Genomic DNA, 12,457 nt, shown 5'->3' with positions numbered 1-12,457 from the left:
TGTAATTCATGTACACGATAATGAAATCTCTTTGGATTCTAACAAGAAATAATTAAGGAAAAGTAAAACTTATATTAGAATATTGTTTTACAAAAATTTAGTTATATAACAAAAAAACATATATTATTGCAAAATAATAACTTACAAACTCCACAATGTTGTTGGTTGTTCCTCTGTATGTGTCACTCATGGTCAATAGAGTCATATTTTGGAATGTTTATGTGTCTTTCTTGCTAATAAAAAGGATTAAAAATAGTATGTTTGTTGATGATAAAAATGTGTTGAGTTAATGTGGTATTTAAAGAGAGTAGAGATATTCATGTGCTAATGCTTCTCCATGCAAGGCAACATTCATGCGCCAATGTTTATGGCACATGCTCCTTTTTTTCTTCATATGCACCAATCAAGATGGAAAATCCAGGTTCATCCATGAAGGGGAAACTTGATAGCTTTATAGGATAGGAAGGCTAGGCAGTCAGCAGGTCATGCATGCAACTTTGCAGAACATGTGAAATGTCATTGCTAATGGAGCCTATGTATAGGCTATAAGGTATGTGACATACATAGTAGCACATGAGTTCTTTTGTCTCATGCTTTTTTCAGCTATTTAAGTGCGCTCGTCTCCTTTTCTGAACCAAGTCACGCTACTATCAAACCAAAATACACTACAAGCACACCAAAATACACTACTAGCAAATAAAATATTTCAAAAAATGGCTCATTCACCATAATACATTATCAGTGCTCACATCAATGGTGAGATATTTGAATGTGAAATATCCAGTTTTCATTTTTGTAATACCAATATTACCCAATTTACAATAAATAAATATCAAATTTCTCGCATTTTAAAGAGAGAATAGAGGCGAAGTTGTAGTCTGGTCCAGTGTCACAAATCATTTACAATTCGGGGTCCAAAGATTCAAGATGATGGATATGTTCAAAATATGTTTCTAACTCATGATCATTTGGGGTTCAACGATATTGAGTTGTATATTTTACTACAACAAACTTAGTTGTCTCAGATCGTTGATTCGTCACAAGTTCTTTACAAAACTGACGATGATGAACAAGCCGAAGTCAATGTTGTTGACGAGGAAGAAGAAGATGATGATATATTGGTTGATCATATGGTGAGAGATTAGTCTGTACACCATGAGAAAGAGCCATTACCTTTGAGCTATTTGTATTATCCTCCTGAGCACATGACAAACTTGAACTTGGGTAAAGACAAACCATCCTTAGATATTTTTTACAATTTGTATCCACGAGAGGAGGGAGCTTTAAAAGTGGGAGACATGTTTCGCACAAAAGAAGACTGTGTGATATATAAATTTTTTTACATGGAAATCTCATTGATTATATCGTCGATCGCACTAATGCGACGAGGTACATCATTATGTGTCACAGCGTGATGTGCATGTTCTGACTGACAAAATCTTATCGGGAGAGGAGTGATTCTTGGGAGATAGACTTTATGGATCCACCTCACACTTGCATTATCACCAATATGATGCAGGATTTTCATAAACTAATCTCTTAAATAATATGCGATGAAATATTGTCTGTCATTAGCAAAGATCTGTCATTGAAAGTGAGTACAATGATCTTCCATATCATTACATGATACAATTATACTCACTCATACAGGAAGACATGGATAACAAGTACTAAGGTTGTTGGACGAGTATATGAAAATTGGGAGGATTCGTACAAAGAACTTCCATAATATTTCGTACCACTTAAGCATTATGCTTCGGGAACTATTGCAAATTTTGGAGACACTTCCGGAATTTACCTCAGACAAAACTTGTGTTAGTCGAAATAGAATATTCCATTGACTCTTCTGGGCATATGAACCATGCATCAATGATTTTGCATTCTGCAAACCTATTATTCAAATTGATGGAACATGGTTGTACGAAAAATATAAAGGAATTTTACTTATGGCATTGGCACAAGATGGCAACAACAATATTTTTCCAATTGCCTTCGCTCCGGTTGAAGGGGAGACTGCTGGTGGATGGAGTTTCTTTCTCAAGAATCTACGATTACACGTTACTCTCCAACCTAACTATGTTTGATTTCAAAAAGACATCCATCTATTGGGAGTGCATATAATAACCGTGATAATGGTTGGCAAGATCCTCCTTCTACGCATGTCTACAACATTAGACATATCGCTCAAAACTTCATGCGGGAGATCAAAGACAAGATACTTCAGGAAAAAATTGTAAAGTTGTACAAATTTATTAAGGAGAAAATTGCCAAAGATGTGGTAATAATGTTTGACCGCCGTATGGGTTGGTTCATTCTAGATAAGACAATGAACCATATTGAGGGGAATCCTAGGGGATACTATCGGATTGAACTAGATAGAGGTTGATGCGATTGCAAAATTATTCAAGTCTTCCGTATGCCTTGCACCCATGTCATAGCGACATGTTCACATGCTCACCAGAACCCTTCCAACCTATTATCCACCGTTTACAAAGTCATAAATGTATGTAATGTATACAACAATAGCTTTTGGTAGTAGAAAAGGAGGATTATTGGCCTATATATCAAGGGAAAATTGTAACACCCTAAAACCCCTGTCATACCCCAATTTTGACCCTGAATCGCCGAATCAATGCATTCATCAAATCATTAACATCATATGCATATCGTAACATGCATAATGTCCAAATTGTCAGTCAGAATAATTTCTCGGATTTACAAACAGATCGGTCAAACTGAATGTCAATTGTGCGTAAAATCAGTAGACGAAAAATTTCAAAATCGAGCTTGCAAACGTCAATTATATTAATTTACGTTTCACGTAGTTTAACCTGGCATGCTCGTTTTATTTTTTTGACTTGTTTTGGTTGCATATTGATCAGTTTGGGCCTGTTAACCGGTAAAACTTTATTTCAAAATTAAATCAAACGATGTATATTTTCGAGAAGTTTATTTCACGCTGATCATTTTGGTACGGTCAATTTATTTTTCGGGCATTTTTGCGTCCAACTTTTTTTATTTTAAAGGCTTTTTTTTCAGAGTGTCTTGAAAAATTAATAAAATTATTGGTGTTTTTATTATATTTTGATTTTAGTTATTTTTCAATATTTAATTTAATTTAATTTTAGTTAATACTATTTAATTTTATTTCTAAAATGAGCACCAAGGACATTTGTGGATTTTCAAAATTATTAAAAACCATAAAGTGGCATGTATATATAATAGTGGTGCTCAGAGTAAAGAAAAGAAAAAGAAAAACGGATCATAAGCGGCGGTACTTTTTCTTTGGCCAGGTCTACTGTTCATTTCTCTTTTTTCTCTTATTTTCTATTCATGCTCATTCTAATGATCTTCATTCTTGTTTTTCTTACACATGTTTTAGTTATTATAACCCGATGCTCTTTTTTTGTTTCTCTTATATATAATTCGTTTGTTATATTGTAATATGGTTCTTGTTTACATAACATATGTTTTAATATATATGGAATGGTTCGTTTTTTTTTATATATACTAGGTTCTTATATATATTGTTAATATAGTACTATAATGTAGCATATGTTCATATATATATATATATATATATATATATATATATATATATATATATATATATATATATATATATATATATATATATATATATATATATATATATATATATATATATATATATATATATATATATATATATATATATATATATATATATATATATATATATATATATATATATATATATATATTGTATGTGTTTACTCTATTTATTTTTTGGTTATATTGTTTGGATCGAATCGTGTCGATACGCTGTTTGTATATTGATGTGCAAGATGCATGATATTTGTGTTAATTCGATCCGGTTGCGATGATCGCATTTTTGCGTTAGCAACATTGTTGGTTTTTTGCTTAGCACTTTTGAATTCCTTCTTCGTTGCGTTTGTTTTTGATAAATTTAGATTTGTATGATTTTTATCCATATTGCGATGATCACGTTAAGTGTAGCAAACTATTGGTTGACTTAACGATTTATGTGCGATATTTTAATTGATTCTCATTTGCGTTTTGATTTTATACACACTTTTGATGGTTTAGCATAGCGTTGAATCGCTTTTTGTGCGCTTACCAATTCGTGTTTCGATCCGCAACTTTGTGTTAATTTGATTTTTTATTATATTATCATTTCTTGATTCGACTTGCGATGACCGCTCATGCGTAAGCGATTTGCATGTTTTGATTTGTACTAAGAACAACAATCCAACATTGTTATGTTTATATCAAATTAAAATTCTTGTGGTAGCCTTTGCACCTCTTCGCGTACGCGACTTTGATTCGCGTCTTTGCATCATGATTTTAATCCGTTCATTTTCTTTTCACTTTATTTTTTCGAATCATTTGTTGTAGATGTGCGATATAAATATTGTATATGCTCGCGCATTTATTTTTATTATTTATTTTTTATCATTGTTGAATGCTTGTATGTACATTCGGTTCTTGTGGCGTTTGATTTACGCCTCGTGCTTGAGTTTGTGTTACTACACTGGAATTTGCACTCCTTTGCGATCCAATTCGCACCCTTCATGTTACCATTTGTACCAATCATATTTAACCATTGATTTAAATTCATTTCTAATCACTTACCCAAAATCATTTTCAAAATTATTTCGCAAGGCAAGTCAAAAGCTTGATCCAATGTCAAGTTATTTTCAAAATTATCTTAAAACCAACCCATTTGAAACTTTTCTTTTCAAACCGTTTCCACTATCTCAATTTATCAACCATCCATATTTAAATCATTTTTCAAACCATAAAACCACTTCAACTTTTTTATATAACCATAAACAAACCTCGATCAACATCGAGTGCATTTTCCCAATAAAACTTCAAAATACATAAAAATATTGAAAACACTTTTTTTAATAAAGATGGAAACGGAACGGGGTGAATACCACGAGCTCCTGAGACTAGGGTTCAAGATGGATATCTCGCTAATCCAAGCTCTCGCCATCGCCAAAAATACATCAAACTCATCCATTTTTTTCCCTTTTGGCACAACCAAAAACCTTAATGAAACATTGTTCTTCATCTGCTTAAGACAAAATATCTTTGTCCTTCTTTAGGGTTTTTATTCGACATTTTCCCTTTCCCTCTATGGAAATAAATAAGGATCGATGGTGACTCTATTAAGTCCATCCCGCAAGCGTGCAATTGCGCTTCGCGAGGTCGTTCTCATTTTTCGAGGTACGACAGATGGCGACTCTGCTGGGGACTCCTTTCATCCTAAGTGAGTCATGCCTAGTTAGGTTGTTGTGTATGGTTATGTTTGTTTACTTATATGGCTTTTCTTTACCTTATGCTTTCATTATTGTTATATTGTTATATGGCTCTATTGGATCATTGATACTTGGATATCTGATTGCAAAACCTTGAGGTAAAAACTTTCTACCCGCGTCTTGAGTGGAAACATAAGATAGGACGATGGTTGAGTAGTGCGGACTCGCAAGGTGAATACCTCGTAAGGGTCAGCATGAGAACCTCACTTAGAGTAGATCCTATTAAAAATGTTGTTGCATGGGGTGAATACCTCGTTAGCTTTGATGTTTTCAAAAGGATCCATGACTCTAAGGACATTTTAGAACATTGAACCTTTTTGGCTAACTAAGAGTCATGGTTGCGTAGTGTGGACTCGTGAGGTGAATACCCCATTAGGATCGATACGAAAACCTCACTCAGAATAGATTTTCACGAAGGAGTTGGTGCATGACAAGAATTTTTCGTAAGCGTAAAACATACTTGTGAATCCATGACTCTGAGAATCATGTCTATAACCGAAGTTGATGGTTACATAGTGCGGATTCGCAAGGTGAATGCCTCGTTAGGATCGATATGAAAACCTCGCCTAGAATAGATTCCCTTGAAAGAGTTGATGCAAAACAAGAATTTACCGTAAGCGTCAAACATTCTTGTGGATCCATGACTCTGGGGTCCTTTGTAAAAGCCTTAGATCATACCCGATAAGAACCTATTTTGGAAAGCAATCAGATTCATTCGTTACCTCGACCCTTTGAACCTGTATAAAAAAACATTGCATTTCATCTACATTCATTGCATATGCATAGAAATCAAAGCTCTTAGTCGTCTTCCATTTGTTTCAGGGATCTAAGTCATTTGCAAGAGAAAATGAATCATGAAAGAAGAAGCACATTTCAATTCAAGTGCAAGAAAGTAGACCTTGACAGTTTGAAGAAGTTGAGTGTCAAAGTGATCAAGCTCACTGAATTCGTGGACGATTATGGGAGGATCCTGAGTATTTTGAATGAAAAGATGGAACCAATGACAATTGTGACTATAGCTCAATTCTATGACCCACCTCTGTGTTGTTTCACCTTTTCTGACTTCCAATTAGCTCCTACTTTGGAAGAGTTAGAGAGAATTGTGGGCCGGAATTTGAGGGACCATGATCCATTTCCCAAGTTTGATGAAGGTATCACTGCCAAGAGAATATCTTCAGTTTTGGGTCTGGAGGTCTAATTGGTTATAAGTAATTGGGATAAGAAGGGAGTCTTTAATGGATTTTTCTAGATTGTTTTTGGAATAACAAGCTATGAAGTTGGAGAAAGATGGAAAACGGAAAGCATTCCATGCCTTGCTAGCCCTATTGGTTTATGGGATAATATTGTTTCCAAATCTCGACAGTTTCGTAGATCATGTGGCCGTAAGAATCTTCCTCTCTGGTAATCCAGTACCTTTTCTCCTAGTTGATATCTACTACGCCCTTCATGATCGTCATGAGAAGAAGGGGGGAACCCTTTTGTGTTACGAACAGTTGTTGCATGCTTGGTTCAGATCTCACATGCCAGAAAAAGGACCTTACACCTCCAAAACACTTAAGCCCTCTCAGAAGTTAACTTCCATTACTGCCAACCATGTCAAATGGTATATCAGAGATTGGGAGACCCCAAATATTATTGTTAGCATTATAGACTTTCCTAATATACTTTTGATAGGGACTAGGGGTTGCATCAAATACAACCCTATGTTATCCCTGATGAAACACGGTTACTCCATGAACAAACCTCCAAAAGCTGAAGCTTTAGAGCCTTTCATTTTGCATGACATTGATGCAAACAACCCAATTGTGAAGAAGATTAAGAAATCCTGGAAAACAATTGTTAGAAGGGGTAAAGAGTTTGGAAAGAGGAATGTCCTTGTGAAAGAGCCTTACACTCGTTGGGTAAGAGAGAGAGTTCAAGTGGTTAAGCTCTCATTTCCATTTGATCCCTCTATTTTTCCTCCAGTTCCCGGGCCAGAACCTATATTACCTGAAGACGTTGAAAAGCTCAATGCCAAAATTAAGGAGCTTGAATTAGAAAACTCCGAGTTACGGCTTAAGCTTAATCGAACCCCTTTGGAAAATGAAAATCTGAAGGATGAACGTCAAGAGAAGGACCGAGACCTTGAAGCTAGCAACAAGAGAGCAAGAACATTTGAAGACAAGAAGGATGAGCTTGATGATATTCTCATAGGTACGAAATTTATGTTCAAAACCAAGAATGAGGAACTCAAAAAAGCCCACCTCAAAATTCAAGAGTTGGACAAAATGTTGGAGAGGTCTCTTATGGAGAAGAGAGAAGCTAGACTCGACTATGAAGCTCAAATCCGTGAACTCAGGGACACTCTCAAGAATTGCAAAGATAAGCTATCTCGTGAGGTCCTTCGGAAATAGGGAGCTGAGAGGAACTGTCTCCGCCTCGAGTACCAGTTGGGAGAAGCTAATAGAAGGATTGCAGGTTTGGAAAACCAAGAAGGTGATGCAGCTTACATGATCTTGAAGAATGACTATGTATATTGGAGGGGGCTATATAGGGAGGCTAGAGAGGCCCTAGATGAAGATCAGTGTGTCATTAAGAAGCTCCAAGACCTCTATGTTGAATGGAATGGCAAGTTCGTGAACTTGGCTAGATTTACTAAGCTCAACATGCTGAAACTTCCAGAGAAACTCCAAGAAGCTGATTGGAGCATGTGCCCAGAGAACACACCTCCTCAAGTTTTCAACTTTGTCAATTTTTGAAAGCGAATGGTGAAAGAGCTCACCACCGATCTTGCTACAATCAATAGGGATGAGATGGAAATTAAGTTCACCAGTACTTGAATTTGAATCACTTGTATTTGAATTTGAATTTAAATCACTTATATTTGATGTTGAATTTGAATTACTGAAAATTGTCATTCTGGATTTCATTTGTTGTTATTTTTATTCAAAAATCTTGCAAATAAAATGTCCTAACATTGCTGAAAATGCATCCATATATGCATCCATACATGCATCCATGGCATTCTACAAATAAAAGCTCATTTTTCTGTATTCTTCCAGTTTCACACTGAGTCCTCAACACCAGTACAACACCAGAGCCGGTGCTCGATAAAGAATGGCAGAACAAGAACAAGAGTTGGAAAGAGTCATCTCAGAACTTGAGGACCTGCGAAGGAGCATGGGTCAAATCATGGAGATGATGCAAGTCATCAGAGCCAAGATGGACACACAAACAACAGTCGTTTCAGAGATCGTTGGTCTAACGCTTGAACCCTAACCCGCAAGGACGGTACCTTCTACATTGCCTACTTTTGGTCTACCTTATGGCTCCACACCTCAACCTGAAGTAGTCCCCGAGGTAATGCAATCTACTCAACAGACTTTTCCTCTACCATTAACCACCGAGGCTCACCATATGGTTCATACATTTGCATCTCTGACTGTTCATACACGTGTGCAACCTTACTTCGAAGATCAACAACATGCTCCAGAAATGTTTGATGATGAAGAAGAAAGGCATGAAGATATAAAGGGTATTAAAGAGAATTTTCATATTCTTGAGAAGAAACTAAGGGCAATGGAAGGTGACCAAGTCTTTGGTGTTGCTGCTAGGGAGATGTGCCTAGTATCTGGTCTTGTAATTCCTGCGAAACTCAAGACTCCTGACTTTGATAGATACGAGGGCCACACATGTCCTAAGATCCATCTTGTTATGTACTACGGGAAAATGGCTTCCCATGTTGAAGACGATAAGCTCATGATCCACTTCTTTCAAGACAGTTTAAAGGGCACCCCTTCTAAGTGGTACCTAAGCCTCGATCAGAGTCGTATCTTGTGTTTCCAAGACTTGTTTGATTCTTTCATAAAGCATTACAAATACAACATGGATATGGCTCTAGACAGAAGAGAATTGTTGAATATGTATCAAAAAGACAACGGGTCATTTAAAGAGTATGCACAATGCTGGAGAGACATGGCCCCTCAGGTTGAACCACCTTTGGCAGAAAAAGAATTAGCCGATTGGTTTATGGATGTTGTACAACCAATGTTCTATGAGAGGATGGTGGGCAGTGTGTCTGCAAGTTTTTCTGACTTGGTAGCTATAGGCGTTAAATTTGAACTCGATTTGAAGAATGGAGAGATGATCAGTGTTGTTGGAACTTCTAATAAAAACAATGCTAAGAAGTTTCCCGGAAATTTTCAGAAAAAAAAGGAAGGAGAGACGAATGTTGTGTCTTCCAGTCGAGGGAGGAGTCAATCATGGAGAAAGCAACAACAACAGTTCACTCAACAACAACCAGTATACCCTGTGCAGTATGTTCAACAACCATATGTGGCAGCAATTGGGCCAAATTTCAACCAACAACAAGTACATGTTTATCAACCAGTTCAGCAAACACCAATTTATCAACCCGCTCAGGTTGCTCCTGCATATCAGCAAGCGCATGCAACCCCAACATATCAACAACCAAAAGTTCAAGTGGTGAAGAAGATCTCATGGTTAGTCACCTCTCCTCCTTTCGTTACATCGAGGCTGATGAAGATGCTTTGGAAACTTCTTTCCAAGCTCTGGAGATAGCCAATGCCACTTTTGTGGAAGTGAAGGAATCTGTGGAGAAAGTCATCTCGTCATGTACATCTGTGAAAAGTACAAAGACAACTATTGAGAATGGGAGTTCTTAAGGTTAGGGACAAGTTATTAACATCAACATGAAGAAAGACCGTTTCGGTTTGGGGTACAAGCCATCTGCTAAAGAAGGAGCCCCGGTCCCTACAAAGGATCATATACGAAGAATTCAAGAAGTAATCCTCAGTGCAGGCTATGTCTATGGATATTGTAGCGGTAAATTCATGACCATCAATCTATGGATAAGCTAGACGTCAATAAAACCAGAGTCGCCACCGCACTTTTATTGTTTCCAAGGGAAAAGGGAAAAGTACGAACAAAACTAAGAGATAAGAAGTTTTCAAATCAAAACTAATAAAATGCCAGAAATTACAACTAAGGGGGTTGGTTACATAGAGGGAAGGTGTTAGCACCCAAAGTGTCATAGGTACTCCTAGGGAGCCCTTTTTTGTGTGCATATGTGTTTTTGTACAAAATGATGTTTTCAATAAATAGAGTGGAGGGATGGGAAAAGAATTCATTAATTATATTTTTGTGTTTGACAAGACCTTCGGACTTGTGCCTACGTACCAACATAAAATGAGGGATCAAAACCTCGTAGTTCGTGGTAACAATTTCAAAATGGATGCATTGCTTTTAACAAAAATTTAAGTTTAACAAAGGCACAAGAGGCCTAAAAAGTTTTGAATGAGGGTTAGTTCTTTTTGTCTTTTGAAATTTTAAGTCAAGTATAGTTAAGTTCATTTACAAGTTTATTTAAGAAAAAGAGTTTGAAAATGCAATGGCATAAGGCCAAAGTTTCTAATTTGTAATATGGTCAAAGTTTAGAAATCACAAGCAAAGAAGATTTTTTTAAAGAGGGAGAGATTTTGAAATTAAAGAAATGTGGAGGATATGAAGAGACTAATCCTAAGCACAAATTTAAAAGTTGAGAGTTGAAAAGATCTGACCAATGGGCTGCAATCCAATAGATAGGAATGTCATATAGAAACCCAAATATCCCTTGGACTTTAGAGTCAAGTAATATCAATACACAAATAGCAAGATGAAGAGCAAGGCATCAAATAAAGATAGCCACATCCAATATTAGCAACTCCATGATCTTCTTCATAATTTCCCATGTATCAGATGACTTCAAAGATATGCATTAGACACAGGTTCAAAATGACAACTTCAATATGATCATGTTGCAGATGAACTCTAATGGATCTTCAATATTGTATCAGATGAAATTTCACTTCACAAGCACTTGTTTTTGAAAGTTTGCATTGGCCAAGTCCTTTTGCATAGGGAGTGTTGCCTAATTCTAAGTCCAATGTCTTAGAGCAAACCAACAGTCCAAACAAAATGTCTTTTAGGTTTTTTTGTTCTTATTATGTACATTAAGGTCAAAAGACCACAAACACAAACAAGTATATACAAACACAATATATTCACAAAGTATGGCTCAGGTGAGCAAAATAAAAATGACATTAAAGTAAACAAATTAAATGGTATGAATAATGGCAAATGAATAAAGACTTGAAATTAAAGTGCGTAAAAGTAAATGGCTTGAAATTAAATGTTAGTTGTTAATTGATTAGAAGTTAGTATTACTTTTGCTTTGTTTTGTTTAAGTCATTCTTTGGAAAACACTCAACCCACTATTCACAAGCATGGATCCTTGAACCAAGACATCTTCCAAAGGAAGGAAAAAAGGCCAAGTTTCCACACAATACCATGAAAGAGAGGAGACTTACAATCTCACTTACTAGAATGTTGTGCCTTTTATATCACAAATTTAGCGCTATGTTAAGCAATCGTAATTGGACTTATGTAGAAGTCACAACTATTTGAGTCTGGGCAATAGAATTTTGGTGTTAATGCATGTTGGAGACATAATATAATGGACTTTGCTCATGAAACATACCACACACAAAGAGAATATGCAAAAGGGTAGATCTAATCTCATCCATACTCATGTTGATTTTGCAATCAACTAGTCTTAGGATCCAGAGATATCATAGGTCCATGACATGAATGAATAAAGAAGGGGAATAAGATGAATAGGGAGGGGAAATGGAATCAAAACAAATTGGTCAAAGGAGGACTTTTACCAAATTAAGATCATTCATTCATTTTGGGAGATGAAATATACATTTCATCAATCCCCTAAATCCAATGATCTTAACTCAACAAAGTCAAATCAACCTTGACCAAGGCCCAACAACACAAGTCAAACTCAACAAGTCAAAATTAGAAGCTCAACACAATTTATTTGGCATTTAAATAATTAAAATCAACTAAAATATGCATTAAATTAAATTATGGTTTATCAAATTCCTAAAACCTCATCAAAACACCAAAGAGATGGCCATGATATTTATCATAGGTCAAACAAGGTCAAAGGACCTTGTAGAAAAAATTTCATCATTTTTGGAAACTTAAAACTATTTTTAAACAATTAAAAATATTCACAAAATCAATTAAATCATGAAAAATGTTAATAATGATCCAAAAAATGATTTTAATTGAGAAAATGA

At 35.7% G+C, this 12,457-nt stretch overlaps 1 protein-coding gene across 1 annotated transcript; it reads left to right on the top strand.

Moving 5' to 3' along the window:
• Positions 1-6,174: 6,174 nt before the first annotated feature.
• Positions 6,175-7,720, top strand: LOC127094852 (uncharacterized). The gene is made up of 2 exons (XM_051033625.1): positions 6,175-6,478; positions 6,597-7,720. The coding sequence occupies exons 1-2, from the start codon at positions 6,175-6,177 to the stop codon at positions 7,718-7,720; spliced, it is 1,428 nt and encodes a 475-aa protein (XP_050889582.1).
• The last annotated feature ends 4,737 nt before the right edge of the window (positions 7,721-12,457 follow it).

The sequence above is a fragment of the Lathyrus oleraceus genome, chromosome 6 (genome assembly GCF_024323335.1).
Source record: "Lathyrus oleraceus cultivar Zhongwan6 chromosome 6, CAAS_Psat_ZW6_1.0, whole genome shotgun sequence".
Lineage (NCBI taxonomy): Eukaryota > Viridiplantae > Streptophyta > Magnoliopsida > Fabales > Fabaceae > Lathyrus > Lathyrus oleraceus.
This window is presented reverse-complemented; position numbering and strand designations above follow the sequence as displayed.

Coding starts and splice junctions, on each gene's coding strand:
- LOC127094852 (XM_051033625.1), top strand. CDS start 6,175: ATGAATCATGAAAGAAGAAGCACATTTCAATTCAAGTGCAAGAAAGTA. Junction 6,479..6,596: donor ATTTCCCAAGTTTGATGAAG/GTATCACTGCCA, acceptor TGGAATAACAAG/CTATGAAGTTGGAGAAAGAT.